This window comes from Sprattus sprattus (assembly GCF_963457725.1).
Source record: "Sprattus sprattus genome assembly, chromosome: 9".
Lineage (NCBI taxonomy): Eukaryota > Metazoa > Chordata > Actinopteri > Clupeiformes > Clupeidae > Sprattus > Sprattus sprattus.
In genome coordinates this window covers 11,593,237-11,617,011 of record NC_137928.1, presented here as the reverse complement: position 1 = coordinate 11,617,011, position 23,775 = coordinate 11,593,237, and the positions used below count along the sequence as shown (strand labels likewise).

Sequence of the window (23,775 nt, the reverse complement as noted above, 5' to 3'; positions counted from 1 at the left end):
TTAAGGGCAGCGTGAGGGTGTTTGGATTAGGAGAGAGTCCCCTGGCAGTCGGATGGGTGGTTCATGAACGGGGCCATTGTTAGGACGAACCCAGGCCCAGACAGAGGTTGACTAAGAGACAGATTAGCTTGACTCAGTAGAACGGCAGAAAATGGATTTCACATATGCACAACCAAAACAGAGGCCAGTTACATACGTTATGGCAAAGGCTTACATGTGCTAATGCCATTTTATGCTTGCTAATTTGCTTGGTTAGCCCTTAACATTTCTGCTATAACAACATTGTCAATAGGTCTGCATCTACCACTGATAGCCAATGGAGCGATGGAGCTCATTAGTTGAAATGATGTTTTCCTCTAAATAGTCATAAGCAGGGACTGATTACAGGTTCCTATGCATACTGTTTAGCAATGTTTCCTATACAAACCCATCTGAACCATTTAATTATAGACACAAAGCACGCTTAGGGAGAGTAAATGAATGGTGATGGGAGAAGAAAGCCTCTCTCTGTCCAACCACATTTCATTACTGTCATGATGCCTAAATTACTCACAAACAGACGTGTTGTGAGGTCTATTCCAGAGTCTATAGTCTACCCTGAGTCAATGTTCACTTCATCACCCAAGTGCCTGTACATACCGAATCAAATCCAGGAGTCTTTTTCTCCCTCTGCAAAAACATACAAAAAAACTAGCAATTAAACTTAGCTAGCCACCAAATCCCAGGCTCCTTATCTATCGCCACATGTAGCTCCCATCTGACCCGCATGTTCATGAGATTAATAATGAAAACAAAGGCAGGTGGGGTGATGTAGCGAGAGAGGAAGTGAGGGAGTGAGCGAGAGAGACGCAGAGAGCAAGTGCAGAGACAACACAGATGGAGGATAGCAGAGGAAGAGGGGGGGAGACAGGGCTGACAGAGAGCAAATGAAGGAGAAACTAAGAAATGACAAATAAGTCAATGGAGCAGTTACAAATGGCGAAAAGACGAGAGACATAAAGAGGCAGAAAGAGAGTGAGCTAGACATGATTTCAGAAGAGACCGCTGAAAGAGTCCGTGTGAGACTAGAGAGATTTACTGCGGGGGTCTGCTCCCCAGGTCGTCCAGCAGGGTCTCGTGGGCCGGACCTCAGGTGTTGAAGGTCCTGAGGGGTCAGCTGCCTGCGAAGTCCATTTGCAGCGCAAGTAAGCAGGGGGAGGGCGCCGAGGGAGATGAGAGGGAGGGAGAGAGAGAGAGAGAAGGAGAGAGAGAAAGTGAGTGATTGAAGGGAGAGATGGAAATTAAATAAGGAGTGTGTGGGGAGCACATGCAGCTCCGGGCCAAACTGAGAGCGTGAAAGGTCAGGACCAGATGTGGCCAGGTAGCCAGAGCGAGCACAGGGCTCAGGTCCATTGTCCCAAGGACCGTAAAACAAAATAAAGCGTACCAATAGAGAAAAGAGAGAAAAAAGAAAAACACTGGCTCGTGCCTTTTGATTATTTATTGGTGCTTGTGAAGTGTCTTTAAATGTTTTTCCCTCTTTCATAACTGGCTTAGCGTGGTCTGGTCGCCCTTCGACCGCACCCTTTGAAAAGTATTTCTCAGCGTTTTAAACACAGACAGGAAAACAGAGACCACAGCTATGAACCTTAGTTGCAAACACGTGTGTCGGACGTGTCCGTCAAAACAAATCGCAAAGTGCAACAGCGCCAAATGAAGATTCATGGCGTCTAATTAAGCAAAGCTGCTCTCTGAGCCTGCACTCAGCAAAAGCTATGTTTCACAATAACAACACCAATGACAACGCACCGCCCGGGCCCACCACTGGCTCTTGCTATGCCCCCCCCCACCACACCCTGCCAACCCCCAGTGAGGCATTCCAGCAGTGGACATGAGTGATGCTCTGTGCCCTATCCAGATCAAAGCCTCACGGGCTCCTGTCTCCTGGAACAAAAGCAGCATTCTCAACGGCATGACATTCCCAGCACATCCCAGGCGAGGCCCATTTGATTCTATTTTTCTTTCTCTCTGGTTCTTTTTCTTGTTGCTTTGAGAACGAGCGAATGAGGAGAAACAGAATGAGAAAGAGTGAGTGAGAGAGAGAGAGAGGGAGAGAGAGCGAGCCAGAGCGAGAGAGGGACTGGTGTTTTTACTATGTTGTTTTACAGCGGCTGTTAAACAGAGCTCAGGCCTGCAGGTCCTGTTGTAGTAGTTATTAGATAAGGAACCTGACATAAATCACGGTGGAGGGACCTGGCGGCCCACTGCGATGACCGAACGACACTCTTAAATTCCTCCATCATGGTAAGGTTGCCTAGAGGATAGAGGGCTATCAGGTGTCCACTCCCAACACATTAACCACCCCACCCCCTCCCCACACACACACCCTTCGAGTCCCCCAGCTCAAGTTTTCTCCCCCCCCCCCCCCCGCCCAATAAAGAAAACCTGCCGTTTGGGGGCTCCCATTCATTCACATAGAGTCCTGCTGGACAGGCTGGCTGGGGTTGGACTAAGCATGTGTATTAGGGTAGATCAAATGGGATGGAAATGTCCTTGGCTCCATATTATGATAAAGAGTCTAGCAGGGGCTCAGTGCTTTGGCTGACTGAGTGTCATTTTTTGCCACCAGTAATAATAGGGCATAAGGAGGAGGCCACAGACTCAAGAGCGGAAAGACTTAAAAAAGTAATAAAGACTGCCACACAAGGACACACATTAAGCATAGCCTATTTTGAGATATTTTGTGCCGAAGCTTACAAAAGATTGATATTGTTAAAATGCAATACTACAATGGACGTGTGAATATGCTATGTCATGGGTGTAGTTTTGGTGCAAACTCATAAGTTGCATCTCCTTAGTCTTGGTCGTGACTCATGAGCATGTTTGAGCGCACTTTTGGTCCCATCACCTTTGGCAGAACAGCAACACAAGCTCAAAGATGTGCTATGGCAAAATACGCCCTCTAGTGGGCTTTATTGAGTATGAAAGAACCAATTGGCTAAACATGTTAGGACAAACCAAATGCAGGATATGTGACTGAGGAAATCCTGTGGTGGCCCCACTGTATGATGGACACTCACAATACTAACATTTGTATGTTTATAAAGCACAGCCATCTACATGAACACAATAGACAGCATGTGTCATAAACTTCAGACTAAATGTACTTTGTTTACCTCATCATATAACTACTAGCCAAATATAAACCTTCAGTTAAAAATATGTGCATAGAACAGAAAATATTTTTTTATTTATTTTTTTTACAAAAACTGCTCTTGCATTTCACCATCGAACTGCCCCAAACCATGCACCATTCTGCACCAAAAATATACTTTAGGGAAACACTGACACTGACATTCTTTCCCTGGCAGGAAGCAGTGAGTGATATTCAACGGCTGCTTAATTGCGACTTTCCCAGTACAGTCTTTTCAGTGGAAAAGAATAACTGTGATCTTAAAATACTTTGATTTTCAGGCTGGTCCTCTTAAAAAAAAAAAAAAAAAACATGCTATTTTAACCCGCAAGTATTCCCACTGCTGGCCTCAGCGGGAGGAACACTTTGCCAAGTCCATTCTGAAAATCCCCAGTTTTAAATCATTGGACAGGATCCTGTCTTGGGTGTAAGCTCCGTCCCTGTAAGTGTAGACTGGGTTTTGTTGTCACATCAGGATGGCGAAGCCCCTGCTGCCCCAGAAATAGAAACGGACCTGTGGTGAGTCAGCAATCTGCCCCCAGAAATGTGATAATGGACATTAAACGGAGGCTTGGGGGGCAAGAGAGACAGCTTCATGAAACTGTGGCTTTGCAAATTTGGCATGTTTGTGGCTTTACATGGCATTCCTGACAGAGCGAGGAGATTATGGGTTGTTGTTACATTTTGAAAAACAGATTACTATCTGGAGCAAAGAGCAGAGTGTGTCTGCAGCCTCAGCTGTATTTTTAGGCACTATCTGTTCACGACAATTCATCATTTATGTCAGTGACCGTACTGGAGGATGTATTTATTTTACGTCTCAAACTGCCTGGAATGTGAGTCTGACGGCGGGGCTGTCAATGGTGGCAGTTGATATAGCCTGCCTCTGTTATTTTTTTAATGACTTTGGTCAGAGATTCTAACAAATTGTTCTCTGTACGAATATTCAACTGGCTCTGTAGTTAAACCACTTATTGTATGACCACTGGCTGTTCTAACATAAACTACCAATATCCAGACATCCAACAGGGATGCTCATTCATGCAGTTTCATGCAGTTATAACAGCAGGCCATTTTTCCTTAGCCTCTCTATTTGTGGTCTGTGGACTTTCTGGAGCTATGCTGTTTAGTTAGAGAATAATGTCAATTGGCCGCACTTACAAATGGCTTATGCTTTTACCACTAAAATAGGAAACTGAGACTACAAAGAATTGCTTGCATAGCATTACTGGCAACATTAAAAAAAAAAAAAAAAAAAAGACCTTGATACTTCATCAGACGACTGAAAAATCAAGTAAATTAAATCATAACCCACACCTTTTTAGCCTTCCAGACTATTGCAACTCAAACTGCTTAGGGGAACGTCACCTTCTGCTTCACAACTTCAGCAATGATAGCAACGATGGATGGCAACTGCCAACACAACACACTTCTCGCACACTCACCAGGACAAATCCGGAACTCTAGTACGGGCAAAGAACTACCCGGTATTACACACAAACGGACAGCTTCCTGTTTGGGAACACACGTGTGGTGCATCTTTTGGTGTGGTGTCAGTGAAGCCGGGGGAAGAGTAGTTGTGCAGGGAATGCTACAGGGAATATCATTCTTTAATGATACGTAAAGGATAGAACAGAACAATGTCGAAGAAACGCCAGATTAAAGATAAAGGTGTCCCTCAAACGCCGACCAAGGTGGCCAAAAAGGATCCCCTGGAATTTAATGGTACAGTTTTTAAAACCATGCTAAAGGATCCTACAACAGTAAAGAAAGGTACGTGCAACAGGAACCAGAGTTGTGCAGATAAGCTCAGTTCTGCATCGGACTCGGTTGAACACATCTTTAGCGAACAATTAGGATAATGTTTTCACAATTTAGCCATATGCTGTTACTTATTCACAATGATTAGACGATACGCAGTTGTCAGTCTTATACTTCTGTGTCCCTAAAAGTTGTTGATATGTCATACAGGCTTGGACACTTTCATAAAAACTGCCCAGAAGTTACCGTGTGCAGACATCTTTGATGTTGTTGAAGGCTACATCCGAATTTCCGCCGAGTGCACCGAAATCCTGAAATTGTTCGAAGAAGAAAATAAAGTGGAACACAAAGTGAGTATGGCACGATTATGACACAACCCAACGCATGAGGATAGCAGTAGCGTGTTGTTATTGCACAGACATCAACCCTTCACGTTTGTGCATCTCCAGATGGTGCTGGTGCTGCAAAGCCTGGAGGTCATCCTCCTGCGGATAGCGAGTGATCTCTCCCACTTCAGTATGGTGGGCTCCACTATTGTCAAAAAGATTGCATCTACTCATATGAAACTACTGCAGACATTCTTGCATTCGGAGAACTCACGGTATGTCTTGCATTTGTCATGACTTCCTTATAGATGCGTTGAGTATTTTATGTGTAATCCTCTTTCCGTATCTGTGGCAGGTTTGTCCGCCAGTGTCTCACCTTCATGGCTGCTATGGTGTCGCAGGGCCCCGAGTCAGCAAGAGAGGTCTTCAGCCAGTTACATTTTGGTAAAGCTTTGTCTGGACTGGCACAAAGAAGAGACAAGACGGTGAGTAGTACTGCATTTGGTAGTGTGCTTACACTCATTTAAGTCATTTAAACTTTATTTGTATAGTGATTCCCAAACTTTTTACAGTCCAGTAGCCTACCCCTTCAGATATTCATTCTCCAGCTACTTATAGCACATTTTAAATCAATAGGAGGTGTATAGGAAGTAAACAACTAAAACAAATGAAAGTAAATAGAAGAACAAAATTAAAAGAGATGCATGAGTAAATAAAACTGTCATGTCCATACTTATGAGGGAAATGCATTTAAGTTTTATCAGTATAGAAATGTTAGGAAGCCGCATGTAGGAACCAGGATGTCTGTGATCTCCTCAGTGAAGTTTTGGGTTGCCTCGGGAAGCCTATACACTTAAACACAGTCCCAAGGTTTGCAGTCTTATAGTTCAACTTTCAACAGCTGGTGTTCAAAGCTAATGAAAGAGGTGGCAGTTAATTGACAGCACCTAATGTGTTTGTGTTGCAAGTTGCAAGACCTCCGCCAAGACCAGATGATCTGGGTGAACTATAAACATGATGGTCAGATTGACAAAGCTCAGATAGTGAAGGTGCATCACCCTCAGTGATGAACAGAAAATCCAGTTTCTGTGATGTGAAAAAGCTAATTTAGTTTCAAACTCTGAGTGCCACAGATCATGCGATCCATAGGCTGTTCATGAAAATGTAAGCATTGATGGTATGTCCTTCATCAATTGCGCTGTCCTCTATATCAACACAGACAAATTCTGTGTATGATGTAACTTATAGGATTTGTACTTATTTTATAGCGTATATTTTATGGCATATTTCTGGAAAGGCATACAGAATCTCATGAATTGTCTTCCCATTTCTTTTATGCAGGGACGACCTGACGTTCGCATGGTGTACATACAGTTTTCAATTTCCTTTCTGCTCTCAGGAGATAATTCTACCATTGGACAGCTGCTTGAAACAAAAGGTACAGGAAAGTAGGAACTGTGTTCATAATCTCACTGAGTCTCATTTTTCGCTGAGCCGCCATGTCTCAGACACTAACTTTTCTCTGCTTTTTAGACTTTCTTGCGAACATTTTAAGCTCTGGCATCAAAGAAGATCGGATTTCTCTCGTGAATTTGATTTTAGCCACTCTGCAGTCAAAGGTCAGATGTTTTTCCGTCGGCTGTGTGCATTACAACACCCTCACATGAATACCATAATCACTGTATATTCTAATTCTGTAACGGTAAGTCTACTGGGCTAATTTTTGCCTCTGTCTTCTCAGGTGGTGCAAAACAAGGCCATCAGTAAAACCCAGAAAGTGCGCTTCTTCACTCCGGCCCTCCTATCTAACATTGCCTCTCTTTACCGATGGAATGGAATAGTGGACTCAGAAATTGATGGTCATGAGGTATATACCATTACCTCCCTTTGGGAATTAAAGGCACAATAAGCATTTTGTTTTTAAAAACATAGTTTCTGACAAAGACAGAGGTCATATGTTCAGTTTGTAGTATCTTCACTGATGAGAGAAATGTTATTTTTGCTCTTTACTTTACAAGTTGTATTGATTTGTGTCATAGTTGACTAGTTGCGTTTATGTGTAACAGTCCAGAACTCCTGAGGAGGCAGGGAAGATTGTGGTCCGAGAGAAAGTTCACAGCTTCCTGCTGGACCTGTGCTGCTCACGCAAACACGGACTCAGTTTCCATGACCCAAGCCTTGGAACAGTTGGACGGTAAGTGACAAACCATTTTGCCAATATTCAGTGTGTAAAAACCATTTCTAGTCATCCTTTAATACTTATGTGATATTTATCTGTTTATTTATTTTACAATGATTTGTGTTCTGGGATCCAGGGCAGGGAACATAGTGCTGCTGCAGTTCCTGGTGGGGCTGAAGGACTCAACCAAGGACGAGCTGCTCTCGGAGCTGGTGGTGAGCATCCTGAAGAGCAGCCCTGATGTGTTGGCCCGCTACCTGAAAGAGAGCGTGCACTCCTTCATACCCCGCCCTAAGAGTGCGTGGCAAGACAACATCAGCCTTCTCAAGAAGGTGAGCTGCAAAGACTTCTGGGAATTTTTTTCTTACTTTGTATTGGAATAGAAAGTGTAGGCTAGTCGTGGTAACCTTCCAGTTATAACATTAGATAGATAGATACATACTTTATTAATCCTGTGGGGAAATTCTGCATTATGTATTGTTCCAAACGTTCTGTCATGGAAAGCAAGAACACAAATTTCATGGCTTTTATAAGCCAGCATTTCACTCATCTTAAATACTGTGGATAAAAAGAATTGTAGTTCGTAATGGAAATGTACTTGCTTGTAAGTAGGTGCACTGGGAACATTAAGCCTGGGTTCTCTGCTTGTTGTGTTGCCACAGATCTATGAGGCACAGCCAGAGGTGTCGAAAGCCTTCCAAACACGAGAGTTCATTCCACTTCCTCGTCTGCTCACCATGGTGATGGTGACATCACTCCCCACCGTCTGCAACAAAGCCTTCTTCACTCAGGGCCTGAATGTGAGTCCTCCTGCAGTGTCATCATATATTTGCTTCCCACACTTTAATACAGCACGCCACATTATTTAAACAACAAGTTTGCCCTTGACAAGAGGGTCCTGGCAGCGACATACTTGTCCTGCGACTGTGGTGGACCATTAGGGCAGCAGTTAGGGAAGCAGTATAATTTGCCAGTATGCCAGTATGATTTGATTCCCCTGGATGCTCAAAACTCTCATTAACTTCTCAACTGCACTTGGATTTGCTTTAGCTTGCGTAGGCGCCATATGCCACCATCAGTTTGCGGTGTATTTTATTTTGACCACATTGACCTGGGTCTGTGTGGACGTCTGCCACCAGTGACTGTTGTAGTATGTTTGAAGTGCTCTGGCTGTTGATGAAAAGCTTTCGTCTGTGCGTTCATGTGTCATGTATTGGCTCTTACTCTCGACAGTGTAAAAACACAGTTGTTCAGCACACTGCCCTCTCTATGGCATCCTTCATCCTGAAGAGGGCTCTCAAAAATGTCGAGCACTGTCTGGATAAGAGCGTGTGGCAGTGCTCAGACATATACACCCCTGCCATCATGGAGGACTTCGTGCAGCTCTACAGGGAAGCTCTAAGCAAGGTAAAGGTGGAATTAATTCTATAAAGTCTACTTTAAATCATGACTGGAAACCATCTACAATTTTCATTAAAGGGCCAAGACTGGATGTGGCCTTTTTGGATACATTAATTCATCAAGTGTTTATAATAATTCCTAAATGTTGCATTGGGTGTTTTTTAATGTTAAACATGTTTTATATAGGCATGTGCTTTTCCTGCCACATTCATTTATTGTATGGAAACGTAATATTCTGGGTACATTTCTAGGTTCTTCCAGATATGACGAGCGTTGTGTACCAGTGGCAGTTATTGACAAAAAAGGAAAAGGGTGCGGGAGACGGTGGAAAAGTGAAAGAAGAAGAGAAGAAAGAAGAATCAGAGGAAATGTTGACAGAAAGCCATGGTAAGCATAAACCTCTGTGTTCACGCAATATTCAATTTGAGTGTTACTCCATGGACCTCCATGAGGGGTGCTGTTTACCTGTTTTCACAGGTTTTTAGAAATGGCAAACACATTGAAATGCAATGTAATGACTTGTTTACCGTGTGATGATGGTCAATTGAAGTGACTACAATAGGCTGACGTAAGGATGACCCATTTCTAATGCAATTGCTGCATTCAGTTGGAAAAAAGTGAATCTTCTCGAGAATGGTCGTTAACTTTTGTCCACGATTGTAGTTATTGAATGTTTTTCGCAAACTCTCACTGTCTCCTTCTCTCTCAGGTGGAGATGAGACCCAGGTCATCCTGCTGAAGGCGGTTATCCTCCAGGTCATGTGTCTGTACCAGAGGGTGGTGCCCCACCTGGTCAGTCAGAGCCGCTTTGACTTCAGTAAACTCCTGAAAGGTACTGAAACAGAACTGCTGGAATCTGATGGACAATTGAGAGTCTAGCTTTTTTAGGGACTAATATCAATGCAAGCTGAGAAGGACTTGGATATATTGAAATGTGTTTCACACATGCAGACTGACACTGAAATATTCCTGAACATTTCCTACATGGGGACACAAATCTATATTCGGGGAAATCTCTTCCCCCAGTTTCCGACCTCTTGACATTTGAACGAAAAATCCTGTATGGCTGTGTTGTGAATGAAAGCAGTAACATTGCAAGGCCAAGCATGTAAAGGGTTACATCTGTCTGATGTAAGATGTTTTTCACATGGAGCAAGCAAACCAATCACAGGACTCCGCTACATATTTGATTTAGCGATGTGTTTACGGTTGCCATGTGATTCATACGGTATGAAAAAACGGAACTTGACTTGCAAACTTGTTGAATATTCAAAACATTGCAAGAACGTAAACACCGGACAAAAACAGCTCTCTTCCGCCATGTTCCTGAAAATAACAAGAGGCGTCTTAGTTACAGGCCCCATCTTCCTTTCCTGTTGAGTTTTAATGGCAGTTGGCATTCATAAAGTGTTACAATAGCGCCATCTGCTGGTCTGTCCCTTGCCCCTTCTCTGCCAGCATGGCCATGGCATGTGTGAAAATGCGCTAGAGGGAAATGTTCCTGAATGCAGCTGCATGTATGAATAGTGAAAAAGTCACCAGTGTGTTCACTAAAGTGTTCACTTTATGTATGGTTCACTGCATCTAATTTTTTTTTTTTTTTTACATTTTTTTTAATTTTCAGGTATTGTCACAGAAAAGGGCATGAAGGAAGAGGTCCCTCCTATCCTGCAGTACCAGATCCTACAGCTGGCTTTAGAACTTCCCGCCAGCAAGTTCTCCTGGTTCCGTGTTCAGGTAGGAATTCAATAATTGCCAGCTTGCAAGCAGGTTAGCAATGAGATAATGGTGTCCGTATAGGAGATGCATGCCAGTTGTTCCTAAATGCCTTATTTTTCTTATATTTAATTTCCATGAAATTATATTTAATTTCTTGAAACTTACCGTAAATCCTCAAATAGTGGCCGGGGCTTGTATTTACTTAGGCTGCACAGCGCACCGGCCTTTATTTGGGGCAGGCTTGTATTAGGGGCAGGCCTTTATTTCTTACTTATCTTCTGTTATAGAATTGTATTATTTAAATAATGGGCATTGCAGTAGGCTAATATAATTCATTGCATATGCGTTCAATACTTCCTGCACATCGCTTAGCGCTTTAGGTCGGGGTGTCAACGTAAAAAATAAACATCGGAGTTATGGTCTCCACTGTCAGTCACGGAAGAAAAGATTTCCAAAGCCTTGAATTTAATCATTTTTCTAGACACTATATTATGCTTATCGCGGACTGAAAACATTTATTCAACGAGCTGGTTTGATATCCAGCCTAACTTTCTTTCTACCTCCACCTGCTAGTCGTATAGCCTATCGCATTCGTCTCGGTCAATGTCAAACTTCTTTGCTGCTTTTTCTCCCGAATGTTCTTCAGCAATCAGCATACACCATCTCTTTGAATTTAATATCAAAGTTACGTAAGTCTACTACTGATGATCCCTTCTGGAAAAAGTAACCTAGCCAACTAAAACGTTACAGATAAACAACAGTAGGCTATACGATACGTGCATTTAGGCTAAACATTCGCCTAGTCCTACGTGGGGAAATTTCTTTTTTTATTGGAAACAGCCCATGAGATTAGCCAACAATATTATATAATATAAATATTAAACATGAGGAGAACATGTATTTGTGAAATGCATTCAATTCAATTGTGATGCCTACTTTGAGCCGACGGACTGATGCTGGTAGGCTACAGTAATATACCGGTAGGCTACTTTATTTTACCCCCGGCTTGTATTCGGGGCCCGGCCTTTATTTGTCCGTATGGACCACGACCCCGGCTACTATCTGAAGCCCGGCTTCTAATTGAATCCCGGCCTTTATTTGAGGATTTACGATATATTCCATTTCCATGTCAAAGGTCATGTACCATGATATCCTGAATAAACGATTCTCTATGCCACTTCTTCACAGGACACATCCGAGTCAGAGTCTGTTGGTGGGGAGAAGTCTGTCTTTTATCTGCTTCTGAAGATGTTTGCAAGTAGCAACACCAGCCACCTCAAGATCTCCACCAGAATGCTCGTCCTAAAAGTGCGTTTTGGTTAACTGTCTGTGTGTGTGTGTGTGTGTGTGTGTGTGTGTGTGTGTGTGTGTGTGTGTGTGTGTGTGTGTGTGTGTGTGTGTGTGTGTGTGTGTGTGTGTGTGTGTGTGTGTGTGTGTGTGCGTGCGCGCGTGTGCAGGTGTGTGTACACATTTGTGTGTACACATGTGTGGGTGAGTGCATGGTATTGAAGTGAGTGTGTGGCGGAGAGTTGTGTTGACATAGGTGTGTGTTTGTGTTGCAGGTTCTGAAGGACAGTGGTGTGTTTGAGCACACCTGGAGAGAGCTGGACTTGTGGCTGGATCACCTGGCCTGTCTGGAGCCATCAGACCAGGAACCAATCATCCAGTTCCTGGATAGGGTGAGTCCCTCTGTCTACATGTTTCATAGTGGGCAAACGTCATGCCTAGTGAAGCATCATGACTAGCCACTTTTTCAGGTACATGCCCATTATAAACGGAACTGGGTGTCATTTTTGTCAACGGTCTCTAATTGTTGTGGATTGAATTACCTCATTTTGTGCCTTTACTTAAATCATCAACGAAAGTAAAGCCCATTCGGTTTCTGTGAATATGAGATGAATGTGTGACTGTGCTTGTCTGTTTGAACCTGTATGTTCATTGAGCTGTGTGTATGCACTCAGGTGTTGGTGAAACTGCTGTGTAACCCACACAAATACACTGATAAAGCAGCCGGCCTGGTGCAGGAGGCTGCCTACCTGCAGGCCAGCCTGAGTGGCCAGGATGGAGATGCCGTCAGCATCCCCATCTCGCATATAGACGGTGAGGCCCTGCTGCTACATGGCTAACTATCTAATTATTATTAGATATTATTATATATATTATATATATTATTATTAGCATTAGCATTTTGAATCGTATTGATGGGAATTGTGTTATTTTCTTGCTACATCGCTGCATGATTTAATGGCATTAAATATTAATTTAAATGTTGTCTTTTCAGATGTACTGGACATGGTTGATGTCATCATGGAGGGCAGTGAGGGTGAGATCGAGCAGCTGGGCCCAGCGCTTACTGATGATCTCATCATGCAGAGCTTCCCCTTCAGTGCCATAGTGCCGGCTGTTCTCGAGGCTCGGAATGACCTCCCTGCAACATTCAAAGAGGAAAAAGGTATTTTTCTACCTCCACATTAATGCACAGCAGAATGACTCAATGCTTATGCTTCTATTGAATAAGCCACGTGTGAATTAGTATCCACCGGGTTTGTCAGTAAGCTATTATCTTTCATGAGGGTAGGCCATTGAGTTTCAAAAGTGCTTTTGTTTTCCATAGAATGATATATGAACATCTATGGTTATGGAAATAGAATAGAAATACAATATCAGTAATAGAATTATCAGTAATGAATAGCGTTGAGTTGAGTTGAGTTGAGTTGAGTTGAGTTGAGTTGAGTTGAGTTGAGTTGAGTTGAGTTGAGTTGAGTTGAGTTGAGTTGAGTTGAGTGATGTTGCGTTTGCCTCTCTGCTTGAATAGTCTGTATGAGTACTAGTCTGTGATAATGAGTTGTGTGTGTGGTGTTAAGCTGTCTGGGTCCAGTGTTGAGTTAGCTGATCTGTCCTGTAGGAGTACCTGTGTGTGCTAATGAGTTGTCTGTGTGGTGTTGTTCTCTGGGTCCAGTGTTGAGTTAGCTGTTCTGTCCCGCAGGTGTGCTGTATGAGTACCTGTCAGCGGTACTCTGTGACGTCCTCCACTGGCAGCGAGACCCCCTGCCCCTCTGTCTGACCCTGCAGCAGTATGACAAAGAGCTGCACTCAAACGCCGAGGCCAAAGGACCCCCTCATCCCTCTGTTGTGGAGCTCCATCATTATTACACTAAATGGCTGCCACAACAATCCCAGGAAACACTGGTGAGATTTCGGCCCTGAAAACTGGAGTCTATGTTTCTGTGTCATTGTTGTACGTCTAGAGACATTTTCCTTTTGATGATAAAAACTAAACACAGTGTATGTTAGTCATCAAACAAAAAGTAGTTTTTCCTGCCGTAGTCTCGTAACATTAATACGTCTCTTGTGTTGTAGTTCCCGTCCTCTGAAACGGACAGTGGTGCTCCATCCCCTGCTGGCTTCTCTGCTGTGATGAGGGCTGCCTACAGTCAGGGGCCCACTGCGCTGCTCCAGGACACCCTCAGGCAGAGTGCGGAGGAGTCTCTGTCCTCTCTGGAGCTCTCGTGCTTCCCTAACACCGTCTGTCAGCTCCTGCTCTACATCAGGTCCACCGTGGAGTCCCTCGCCTCGGTAGGTCCTCTTAAAGGAATGAAAAAAGCTCCACAATTCAGTAATAATTATTAGTCTACAGTTGTAGCAACTTCTGTTGCTTATCTGGTGGATCATGTTGTTACCTTAGAAATAGAACTTCAATTCCCATGATAAACTAGTGCTGGTGATTAACTGTACTGTTTATACTGTTTAAACTCTATGTTCTCTGGTGTGTTTCCTGCTGCAGTGTCAATTGTAATTGTTGATCCTCAGCTTCCGAAAGGCACAGGCGTGTCTGTGGTGGAGAGACTGATGGAGGTGCTGAAGGCTGTGGTGCTGAAACTGCAGAGCTTCGAGGTGGTGGAGCCGAAAGCCATGGAGGGTCAGGAGGGGGAAGACCTCTTCCTGGAGGTCAGCGCGGGAGGAAAGGACAATAAAGATGAGGTGTGATGCTGATGACAATCTGGCGCAAACAAATTATTATCTAGTAATACAGAATGGAGTTCATTTGCTTGTTTGTGTCGTGCCCCTTTGGCAAGACATGCTGTGCATGTTTGAAGGAAAAGGACATTTCGCATTTTAGTTCTTTAAAATTGTTCTCCTCTTTTCTAGCACAAATAATGTTTATGGTCAAGAAGATGCAGATGCAGTCTGATGATTGTTTTTATTTAATTTATTTTTCTGTATGTGGTATTTGTTCTCATATCCCGTCTTTGGTATAATAGGTGTACCTGACTGTGCTGAAGTCCATCTTTAAGCACCCGTGTCTGGAGCAGTGGTTCTTAGCCCTGGAGCTGGGCACCCTGCCTGCCCACTCCCTCAACCCTGTGCAGCTGAAGCGCCTGTGTGCCCAGTTCAGCGGTGGCATTCTCTCTCTGCTCCAGGCCACAATTGGCACCCTGAGCCAGCTGGGCGCACTGGACCTCATCAGAGGGTACCTTTCAGCTGCCCAGCGGGCATTGCTTAAGGAGCTGGAGGGGGTGACGGAGAAGCCTGATGCCAAGTGCCATGCCGAGGAGTCCTTGGCACTGAAAGCCCTGTTGGCATTACACAAACACATGGAGGTGGCAGGGCTGAAAGAGGTCGTCTCCGCTCTGCTTCTTTTGCCCAAAGAGAGCCTGGTTGTGGCAACTGTTGCCACGAGCAATGGCGATGGAACAATGGAACAGTCTCGGTCACAGCTAAGTGTGTACGGAGCCGTGGCGCTGCAGGTGCTGACGGAAAGCCTCTCGCAGGACGGCGCCCTCTACCTGTCACGGGCGCACCTCTGCGGCCTGGCCACGCTGCTCACGTCCTGCCGCAGCGCCGCCCTGGAGGACTTCTTCCTCCAGGCCCTGACCTCCGACCCGGGCAGTGGCAAGCTGGTGCAGACGGACGTGCTGCTGTACTGTGCCCAGACAGGTGGGGGCGCTGACAGCAGCTCCACGCAGGCTGTAGGCTCGCTGCTGCTCCAGAACTGCTCCACCCACAGGCTGCGCTTTGAGCTGTGGTGCTTGGAGACTGAAGGCCTATGGGAGGAGGCTCCTCACAGCCAGGCGGTTCTCACCCTGCTGTCTTCATATCTGAAGGTGGCTGCCAGAGAAGACCCTGCCAGACCCTTTGAAGGTGAACAAAGGAACCTCCGTTTGTTTTGTTATTCACTAAACATGTATTCATTGTGGTGACTGCCAGAATGTTTGGACAATTTTAGTCTGAATTTACTAAAAGGTGAAACGACAATGGCGGTGATATAGTGGACACACATTTTTTATAGACTAAGTACAAATGCGAGCGAAAGTTAGCTCATTTAGTGGATATAAGCTCATTTAGTGGACCTAAATAATATAGATATAATATGTTTATGGTTGGTATGTCAACTTGGTGTGTACGTGCATCTGCACATTTTTACACTATTAGGTTGTTAAATTCCTTTGTTGTTACATTGTGTGTTATAATGAACCCTAATTGTGTCCTGCAGTGCGCACAGCAGTGCTCACGGCTCTGAAGAAGACTCTGCTGGGCCCCCTGTGGAGTGCCATGCTGGGGGCTGAGGAGGGCGAGACGCTGGGCCTGCTCGTGGAGGTCCTCACTAATCTCATCAAACTGGCAGCCGAGGCCAGTGATGTCCTCTCACTGATGCCAGACCTCATCGCCATCCTCCAGAAACCACAGAGCTATGCGAGGTAACTCTCCAGCCACAAGCATTTAGTGTTAAGTGCGTTACTCGGTACTGAACTGATACAGTGATTAAGTATTCTCATATACTCTATTAAGTGATTCACTGAAATAACATCAAACCGTCAGAAAGCAAGCTTAGTTTATTTTTGCTGTTTCTCATTGCAGGTGGCAGCTAGCAGATGCTATTAGCACTAAGCTGGAGGACAATCCTGAGCTGCTGGAGTCCTGGAGGAAGTCCCAGCTCAGTGCTGCCCTCCGGTGGCTGGTTGCTTCATACAGCAGCTGCAAAGAGAAGGAGAGTGCACATTTAGATCAGGAGGAGAGCGTTCTACAGAGACTGGAGGGGCTTGCGGTAAATACGAAAACTGAGAAGCGATTTGTAATAATATAATGAAGACGCGTAGTATTCGTGGTATGTTTGTGTAACGTCTTGCTAATAACACCATGAATAACTTGCGTCTTGCAGAAGATGTCTCCAGAACATGTGGCAGCATCTGACTGGAACAGCTTTGTGAAGTCGGGGCTAAAGTAAGTGTATTATTGAAGGCTTACGTTGTAATACCAAGGCATAAACAGCGATTGCAGTCTAATATTGTATAACCGTGTGAAAGAAATAGAATAAGAAAATGTTACATTTCACCTGTATAATTCATAATAAATTGCTGTATTGCATAGGTCCTAGTTCCGTAATTTCTAGTTTGCATTTTAACCTTTCATTAAGAATTCCCGTCCATGGACAGTTATATAACCATGTCACTTTCTCCTCTCCAGATATCGTTACACACACCATGCCCTGCTGAGTACGTTAACCAGCATAGTGGACCTGCTGTACGGGGACCCTGACCCCCCTAACGCCCTGCTGCCTCTGGCCACCATCCACATGATGTCCAGCAGCCACTCCCTCTTCCTGCCCGCCATGTTGGGGACGGAGGACGAGCCGTGCAGTAGCGCTCAGACTAAAGGTACAGTGGCTGACTGGACTGCTGATGTCGCTCATATAGCGTCAGCCTGCAGATCAGGACTGAAAGTATTACATTATGACTGTTATAACAGACCGAAGCTGTGGTAAGTCATGCTTCACTGGTTTATGTAAGGATGATTTAAGCACCATGCATCAGGTTGGCCAGCGGTCTTGTGCACGGTGGTTGACTTGCCAGACGGCCAAAAGCATCAGAATATTGCCATCATTCTGACTGGTGACAGTGGACGTAAAGGCCCAGAGACCGTAACAAAAATAATAACTGTATGTGGCTAACTGCATGGGTTGATGGGCTGCAGAAAGCCTACAGCTGAAGAGCCCATCTGTAGATTTACATCTCAAATCTCAAATGTCCAAGTCTAGATCATCCAGTTTCGATCTTTATGGACGGTTTGAATTTAGGGTTGTGGCTGGATTCCTCTCTAAGCTTTGGAAGAGTTATTGTTTTTTTTTTTTTTTCTCTCAGTAGAAATCCTCTTTATATGTGATGCTTTTATACCGTATTTGAGCTGTGTCCTCCTTTGTGTACTCCTCCAGAGGCTCTCATCTCTCTCTCGCTCGCTCTGGTGAAGAAGTGCCCATCGCTGTGTGAGATGCGGCACTTTGTGGTGCTGCTGGGGGCCTATGGAGCCACGCTGAGCACGGCAGGTCTGTCACTGATTCCCTGAGATTTCCTGTGGTTATGAATCTGTCTTAAGCCCTGTGTTTAGCCTTGGCTAATGTGTGCACGGTTGGTGTCATGTGTGCAGATCAGAAGCTGCTGCTCCTTCTTCAAGAATATGAGAAGAATGACTTCAGTCTTGTGGAGTTCCAGTAAGTACACATGGGTCCATGGCATGCAAGGCGTTCGTCTGTGTTTTCAGTTTTTTTGGATTATACTAGTTAGTTTCAAATGTGGTGCATTTTAAATGTACATTGTCTGTGCTTTTTTTGAGTGTGTGTGTACACGTGCATGTGTGTGTTGTCTACTAAACTTGTGTGTGTGTGTTGGTGAACTTCAGGTCTATGCTGTGGGGCTCTGCTGCCGTGGAGCACCATAAGACCCGTAAGAGCATGGGGCCGTCCCTGTGGCAGCAGCCCAGCTCAGAGGAGCTGCTGGCGCTGCTTAACCCCGCCAGGATGCTTCAAACCGTCAGTCACTTCCCCCAGCAGCGTCGCATCCTCCCACAGGTACTCCCTGGGGCCGGAGAACACACACAGAACACACACAGAAAACACACAGAACACACACAGAACACACACAGAACCACACAGAACACACACAGAACGCACACAGAACACACACAGAACACACACAGAACCACACATACATCTACCCACTCAACACAGTTTCTCAGAATGACTGGCTGCTCTCTTGTAGGATGGGAAGGAGCTGATCTATAAAGGAGAAGGGGAACAGGACCTAGCTGACCTGTATGACCCCTGCTTCCTGTTGCCTCTCTTCAGTGCCATGTTGAGGCCAGGTGAGTTCGCCTGCAGGTGGTGTGCAGATTTTGTTGAACTAAAGGCTGTCACACCCACATTTCCTTATATAAATATAAAGGCCATTAGATTTTGTGCTTTTTTAAATATTTTTTTTCAGGCTCACATAAACTCACTTCCCGTTTGAGAGTGTGCACTGACTTTCTTTCGATGTGCTTTAATCTCTTTCAGAGTCTGTAATTGACTGCCTGAAGTTTGTGTCCAGCGATGCCCTCGGGGTGACTGTCTCTGCCCTGAGCAGCTATGACCCCAAGCTGAGGGCGGCTGCCTACCAGGTGCTGGGCTCATTCTATCAGCATCTGGAGGGAGCTCGCTTCAAAGAGAAGAGACAGGTACATAGAAGAAAGATACAGAGGAAATGTCTGATATTAATATGGGATTAATAAAAGAGAAACAAACAAAAGATTTGGGAGTAGGAAAAATAAATAAATATATGTATAATTTCATCTAAAACAATCGAATTATAACACAAAATAAATAATAATAATAATGATTACCCATACTAGCAACTTGACATGCAAAAATAATTAGTTAATATACTCTAAAGAACTATTGCGGCTGATCAGTTATGATTGTTCGGGATTGTTGTTTCTTTTATATGGGATTTAATTGGTCACATCGCTTCAAATCAAATTTCACTGTTATTTACTGATGGTTAGTGCTAACATTCTTTCCCAAAACATTGGAGGTGTTCAATATGAAATAAAATGAAAATATATTAGATACTTTCCCAAGTCTGAATAGTCACCATATGTTGCAGCTTCTGTATTTGCTGGACACAGTGAAGAATGGGATCAGGCAGCAGAACCTCCGAGTGCCTTTCGTGATGACCACCTATGTGGCCAAAGTGGCCCAGCAGATGCTCAGACCTGGTGGGTATATTATTACCCAGAAAGCAGTGCTGCTTCAGCTAGTCCTGGTCTTAATTCATACAGATGGAAAAATGTTTACATTAAGTCAGTATCTGTCAGTCATAATGTACATGTATGTTTACAAGCGTATTTATGTGTGTGTGTGTGTTCTGTGATCCAGAGGAACACATGTACATAGTTGTCAACAAGTTCCTCCTGGGACACCAGTATCTGGACTTTAAGCGTGTCCCTGAATTCTTCAAACTCTTCTACAGCTTTGATTTAGAGGTAAGTGAAGGACCCCTGTAACTCTTCTGTGTTGTCCAGAAAGCATGTATGTTTATATTTCCAGTTGATACTGTCCTTCGTCTCAGTCATGCGCTTATCCATGACTACGCGACAGTTGGAAAGTCTCAGTTACATCTGTGTTTTCTTATTAAGAGAGGTGAAGGAGACTTGTCGCCCTTGCCATCCGAGCATGTTGTTCTTGCGATGTTATCAACAGAAAGAGACGTGTTGAGCACTCTATCTTTGAGTGTGTGTGGTTTTGTGTGGGTGATGGATTGCCTGTTTATTTCCCCCCCCTCGCTCAGCACAAAGTGGAACGGGAGTGGATGTTAAGCGTGCTGGAGGAGGGTGTGACGGACAGACACTGCTACGAGCTGTGTGACCAGCAGGGCCTCTACTTCACCTTACTGGGCTTCTGCAGCAGTCCGCTGTGTGAGGAGTCCACTCAGGTACAACCCTTACAAACTCACAAACACACACTGAATATAATCCGAGGCAAAACTGTTCCCAAAGACGAGATTGATTATCTCTAGCCATCTCTCGTTTATGTACAGTACATTAGTAAGCTTTTAAATATTAAAAAAAAAAAAATTGTATTAACTTTGCAGCTTTAACAATACCATATCCACTGTCTATCCATAAGCCTTATCTTACAGCACCTGATTTGTGTTGTCTTATTCATGAATTAATTAATTTATTCATTCATTAATCCATCCATCCATCCATTCATTCATTTCATTTTATTTTCACCAGATTCTGATTATAAATGTCCTGAGGAAAACTGCCCATGTAACCAAAGGAGCCTATAATCTCACTAAGGCTCATGGCCTTTTGATGTGGCTGCTGCAGTTGCTGGAGAGGAGGTAAAGCATAGATGAGCCACTCTAGGTTTCCATATGCATCCTCAATGTGTTTAATGAAAATATAAACATATCCTTGTTTCACTATGATACCAATTTATGTTCTTCCGTAGGTTTGTGGATCCCAGGCTACTGAGTGCTGTTGTGGAACTAGCACACACGCTATGGTTCACTAATTTGGGCCAAAAAGAAAGCAGGGCAGAGCAGATAAGTTCTGCAGCAGAAGATAAAGACAAACCTCAACCTGCTGTCAAGTGCCTTCCCCTACCACTGATAAACGAGTTCCTCTGTCTGCTCTTGGGTGTCATCAAACACCTCAAGTAAGACTTATTCTCATATAGCATGTTGTAATAACTGACATCATGGGTCAGATGGATTTGAGTTTTTTTTTTTTTAAGTCGTAGCCAAATTCTAACATCTGTAAAAGTAAACGACCTTGTCCTTCTTAATTTGAAAATATAAACTTATTTGGTCAGAGATTGTACAGTTTCTCGGAAAGACATTTAAATAATTTTTGTGTGTGTGTGTGTGTGTGTGTGTGTGTGTGTGTGTGTGTGTGTGTGTGTGTGTCTCTCTCTTCACGCATCAGGACTGCAGGTGTGAAGGCCCCTCAGCTGAAACCGTTCCTACAGACTCTATCCTCTGTTCTGATGCATCGTGGGATAGCTCTAGGAGTTCATTCCGAAGCGGGCTGGCTTACTCTGAAACCCCCACTTCTCTCCAGCTCGGATGTCCTCTCCCTGCTCCATCGCTGGGGAGCGTTAGCACATGACACCGCTCTGATCGCTTCTCTGCAAGGCCTGGCCACCACCTGCCAACTCAAAGACCTTCTTGGTGAGATCTCTCTCTTTTATTTCTGACTGAAATGGGATCAAACTCGTTGTTCCAAATGAGTGGAGTGAAAAAAGTGAAACCGAATATCCTTGAGTAGTTAAGTCTGTACATCCATAGAATGACTGAGGCAGCTTAGGGCACCCTATAGGGTTCTTGTCCTTGGTGATGTGAAGTATATTATGAGCACGCAATGCACACAAGGGGCAGAGATGATGGTACATTGTCTGGCTGTTTTCATGTGTCTGTCTTCAGACACAGAAAGCTGGTTGTATGCAGCAAAGAGAGATGGTGATCATGATGATGATTTCTTCTACAGGTGCTGGAAGAGAAAGAGGCCGAGCCAAAGGCTCCACGTATCAGCAGGCCTTGCGCTCTCGTGGGGAAGAGCAGGCGGAGACAGACGGAGAGTCTGAGAAGCGCGATCAGAGCCTCCTGGACGAGTGCAAACCCCACTTGAGGCACATCTTCACACACTGGGAGCCTGAGACTCAGGCTGTTCCCTCTTCTTCCCTAAAAACCAACCCTGAAGTGCCAGAAACTGACAGCCATGACCCTGCCTGCATCTCTCGCGCAACAGCCAGTCTGCTCATCAAATGGACGCTGCAGACTTTAGCTTTAGCACCATATGATGGTAGTAGTGTGCTGAGCTTCTTGAAATGGGTGCGTGTAGTGGTGTTGCCCCACAAAGGCATAATCGATGCTCTGATGGCTGACATAGCCATAAAAATGGCCTTCCTCAGGCTCTACCACCAGGTCTGTGAGTGTGGAGATCCAGCGCAGGGCTCCAGCCGACCAGAAACTCTCAGCCTCTTCACCAGCATCATGCTACCACTGCTGGAGGCACAAGGTGTTCCCCTGGGACCTCTGCATCAGACAGTTGTCACTGCCTGTCTACCAACGTCCACAGATGACTATAGAGGAAGGGGTGAGTCTTATGCATGATAATCTGTACCGAACAGAATTCATTACTGAGCCAGTGGCAGAATTTAGCTGTTACTTTTTAGCTCTTAGTGTGTTCTTATCAAAATATTTTTTTTGGAGCACTCAAGATATCTAAAGATTGAAGACTGACACAGAAATTGCTTAACAACTGCTTTACTTGTTATCTTGTCAGTGTTAAATATTAAATGGCCCTGAGAGAGGATTTATACTGTCACAAGAGATACTGTCGTCTGACCTCTGAACTCTGACTGACCCCACAGAGGCTGGACTGCTGCTGCTATCTCTGTACATCCATGAGCTGTGGAGCGGGGTAGAGTCTGCTGAGCTCTTTCTGTCACATGTCAGACTGGTGATGTCGGACCAAGGAAAAGTAAAGGAGTTCAAATCGTCAGTAGTGGACATCTGCAGAGGAATCCTCACAACCCTGGACTCAAGCATGTCAACATGATGCATTTGTTTTGAATGTACATAAAAAACATATTCAACTTGTGTATTTTTATTTTTTATTCTGAACAATTATGTACTGTATTTCTTTACATAAAGGTATGATGATCACTTTTTGCCTTCTGTGTGTGATCTGATGTATAACCTCACAGAGAAGAATTATATTAACACAGTTTTTTTTACACATTGCTACTTCTTTTTGCATTTGAAAACCTAAAATGTAACAGAATTTTGAAAGAATACAACTCAATTGTAGTTTTGAATGTAGGTTTTCTGCAAAACAGTACAAATATTTTATATTGTTTACACAAGGGATTTGGATGACAGTGAGCTGTGGCTTCTCCTGCAGTCAGAGGAGCTACGTTTTCTGGATTGTCTGTGACCCCTACAATAAAGAAAAGATAAACACATCTTTCAAAAACATAAAAGTAGCACATTGCCTTTAATCGAAGAGGTGTTACTTTCTTCAGGATTATCTTGTTAACAACCGCTCTCAGGCCTCAGCATTTGTGACAGGAGTCACTAGAGGAAATTGTAGTTTACACTGTAGTAGGTTATACATTTTTCTGTACTGCTTACAGTTTTGATGTTCTACATAATCTACAAGAAACAAAAACTTTGTTTCACGTACCTGGGCAGGTTGTCATATCGGGACATATATGACAACACAAAGAAGAAGGTTCCAATGAAAGTTGCAATAACGATCCACATTAATATCACAATCGAGTCTGAAAAAATAAATCCATATTTGTACTTAGCATCTCGCTGGTATGTCTGACCTAGATGCAACACAAATGGTTTATTCTCTTCTGACTGCCTACGTCATACACGTAACTCACATTT

The 23,775-nt window shown here is 44.1% G+C and overlaps 1 protein-coding gene across 1 annotated transcript; it reads left to right on the top strand.

The window, feature by feature from the left end:
- Nucleotides 1-4,760: 4,760 nt before the first annotated feature.
- On the top strand, nucleotides 4,761-23,045 carry urb1 (URB1 ribosome biogenesis homolog). The gene is made up of 39 exons (XM_080844201.1): nucleotides 4,761-4,945; nucleotides 5,144-5,283; nucleotides 5,383-5,534; nucleotides 5,615-5,744; nucleotides 6,601-6,697; nucleotides 6,793-6,878; nucleotides 7,001-7,126; nucleotides 7,326-7,453; nucleotides 7,575-7,770; nucleotides 8,101-8,238; nucleotides 8,672-8,845; nucleotides 9,091-9,226; nucleotides 9,549-9,671; nucleotides 10,464-10,576; nucleotides 11,747-11,866; nucleotides 12,121-12,237; nucleotides 12,520-12,658; nucleotides 12,840-13,010; nucleotides 13,545-13,747; nucleotides 13,919-14,134; nucleotides 14,369-14,539; nucleotides 14,821-15,700; nucleotides 16,053-16,257; nucleotides 16,418-16,604; nucleotides 16,719-16,780; nucleotides 17,024-17,214; nucleotides 17,769-17,879; nucleotides 17,981-18,044; nucleotides 18,233-18,401; nucleotides 18,592-18,694; nucleotides 18,885-19,045; nucleotides 19,474-19,585; nucleotides 19,746-19,852; nucleotides 20,158-20,301; nucleotides 20,606-20,715; nucleotides 20,826-21,032; nucleotides 21,302-21,546; nucleotides 21,863-22,471; nucleotides 22,749-23,045. Exons 1-39 carry the CDS (start codon nucleotides 4,813-4,815, stop codon nucleotides 22,934-22,936), a joined length of 6,864 nt encoding a protein of 2,287 aa, XP_080700327.1. The 5' UTR covers nucleotides 4,761-4,812; the 3' UTR covers nucleotides 22,937-23,045.
- Nucleotides 23,046-23,775: the final 730 nt, after the last annotated feature.

Excerpts from the sequence above, each read along its gene's own strand:
- urb1 (XM_080844201.1), top strand. The coding sequence starts at position 4,813 with ATGTCGAAGAAACGCCAGATTAAAGATAAAGGTGTCCCTCAAACGCCG. Across the intron at positions 7,127-7,325 it reads CAGAAATTGATGGTCATGAG|TCCAGAACTCCTGAGGAGGC; the intron begins GTATATACCATT and ends TATGTGTAACAG. Across the intron at positions 17,880-17,980 it reads AGCCACGCTGAGCACGGCAG|ATCAGAAGCTGCTGCTCCTT; the intron begins GTCTGTCACTGA and ends TCATGTGTGCAG.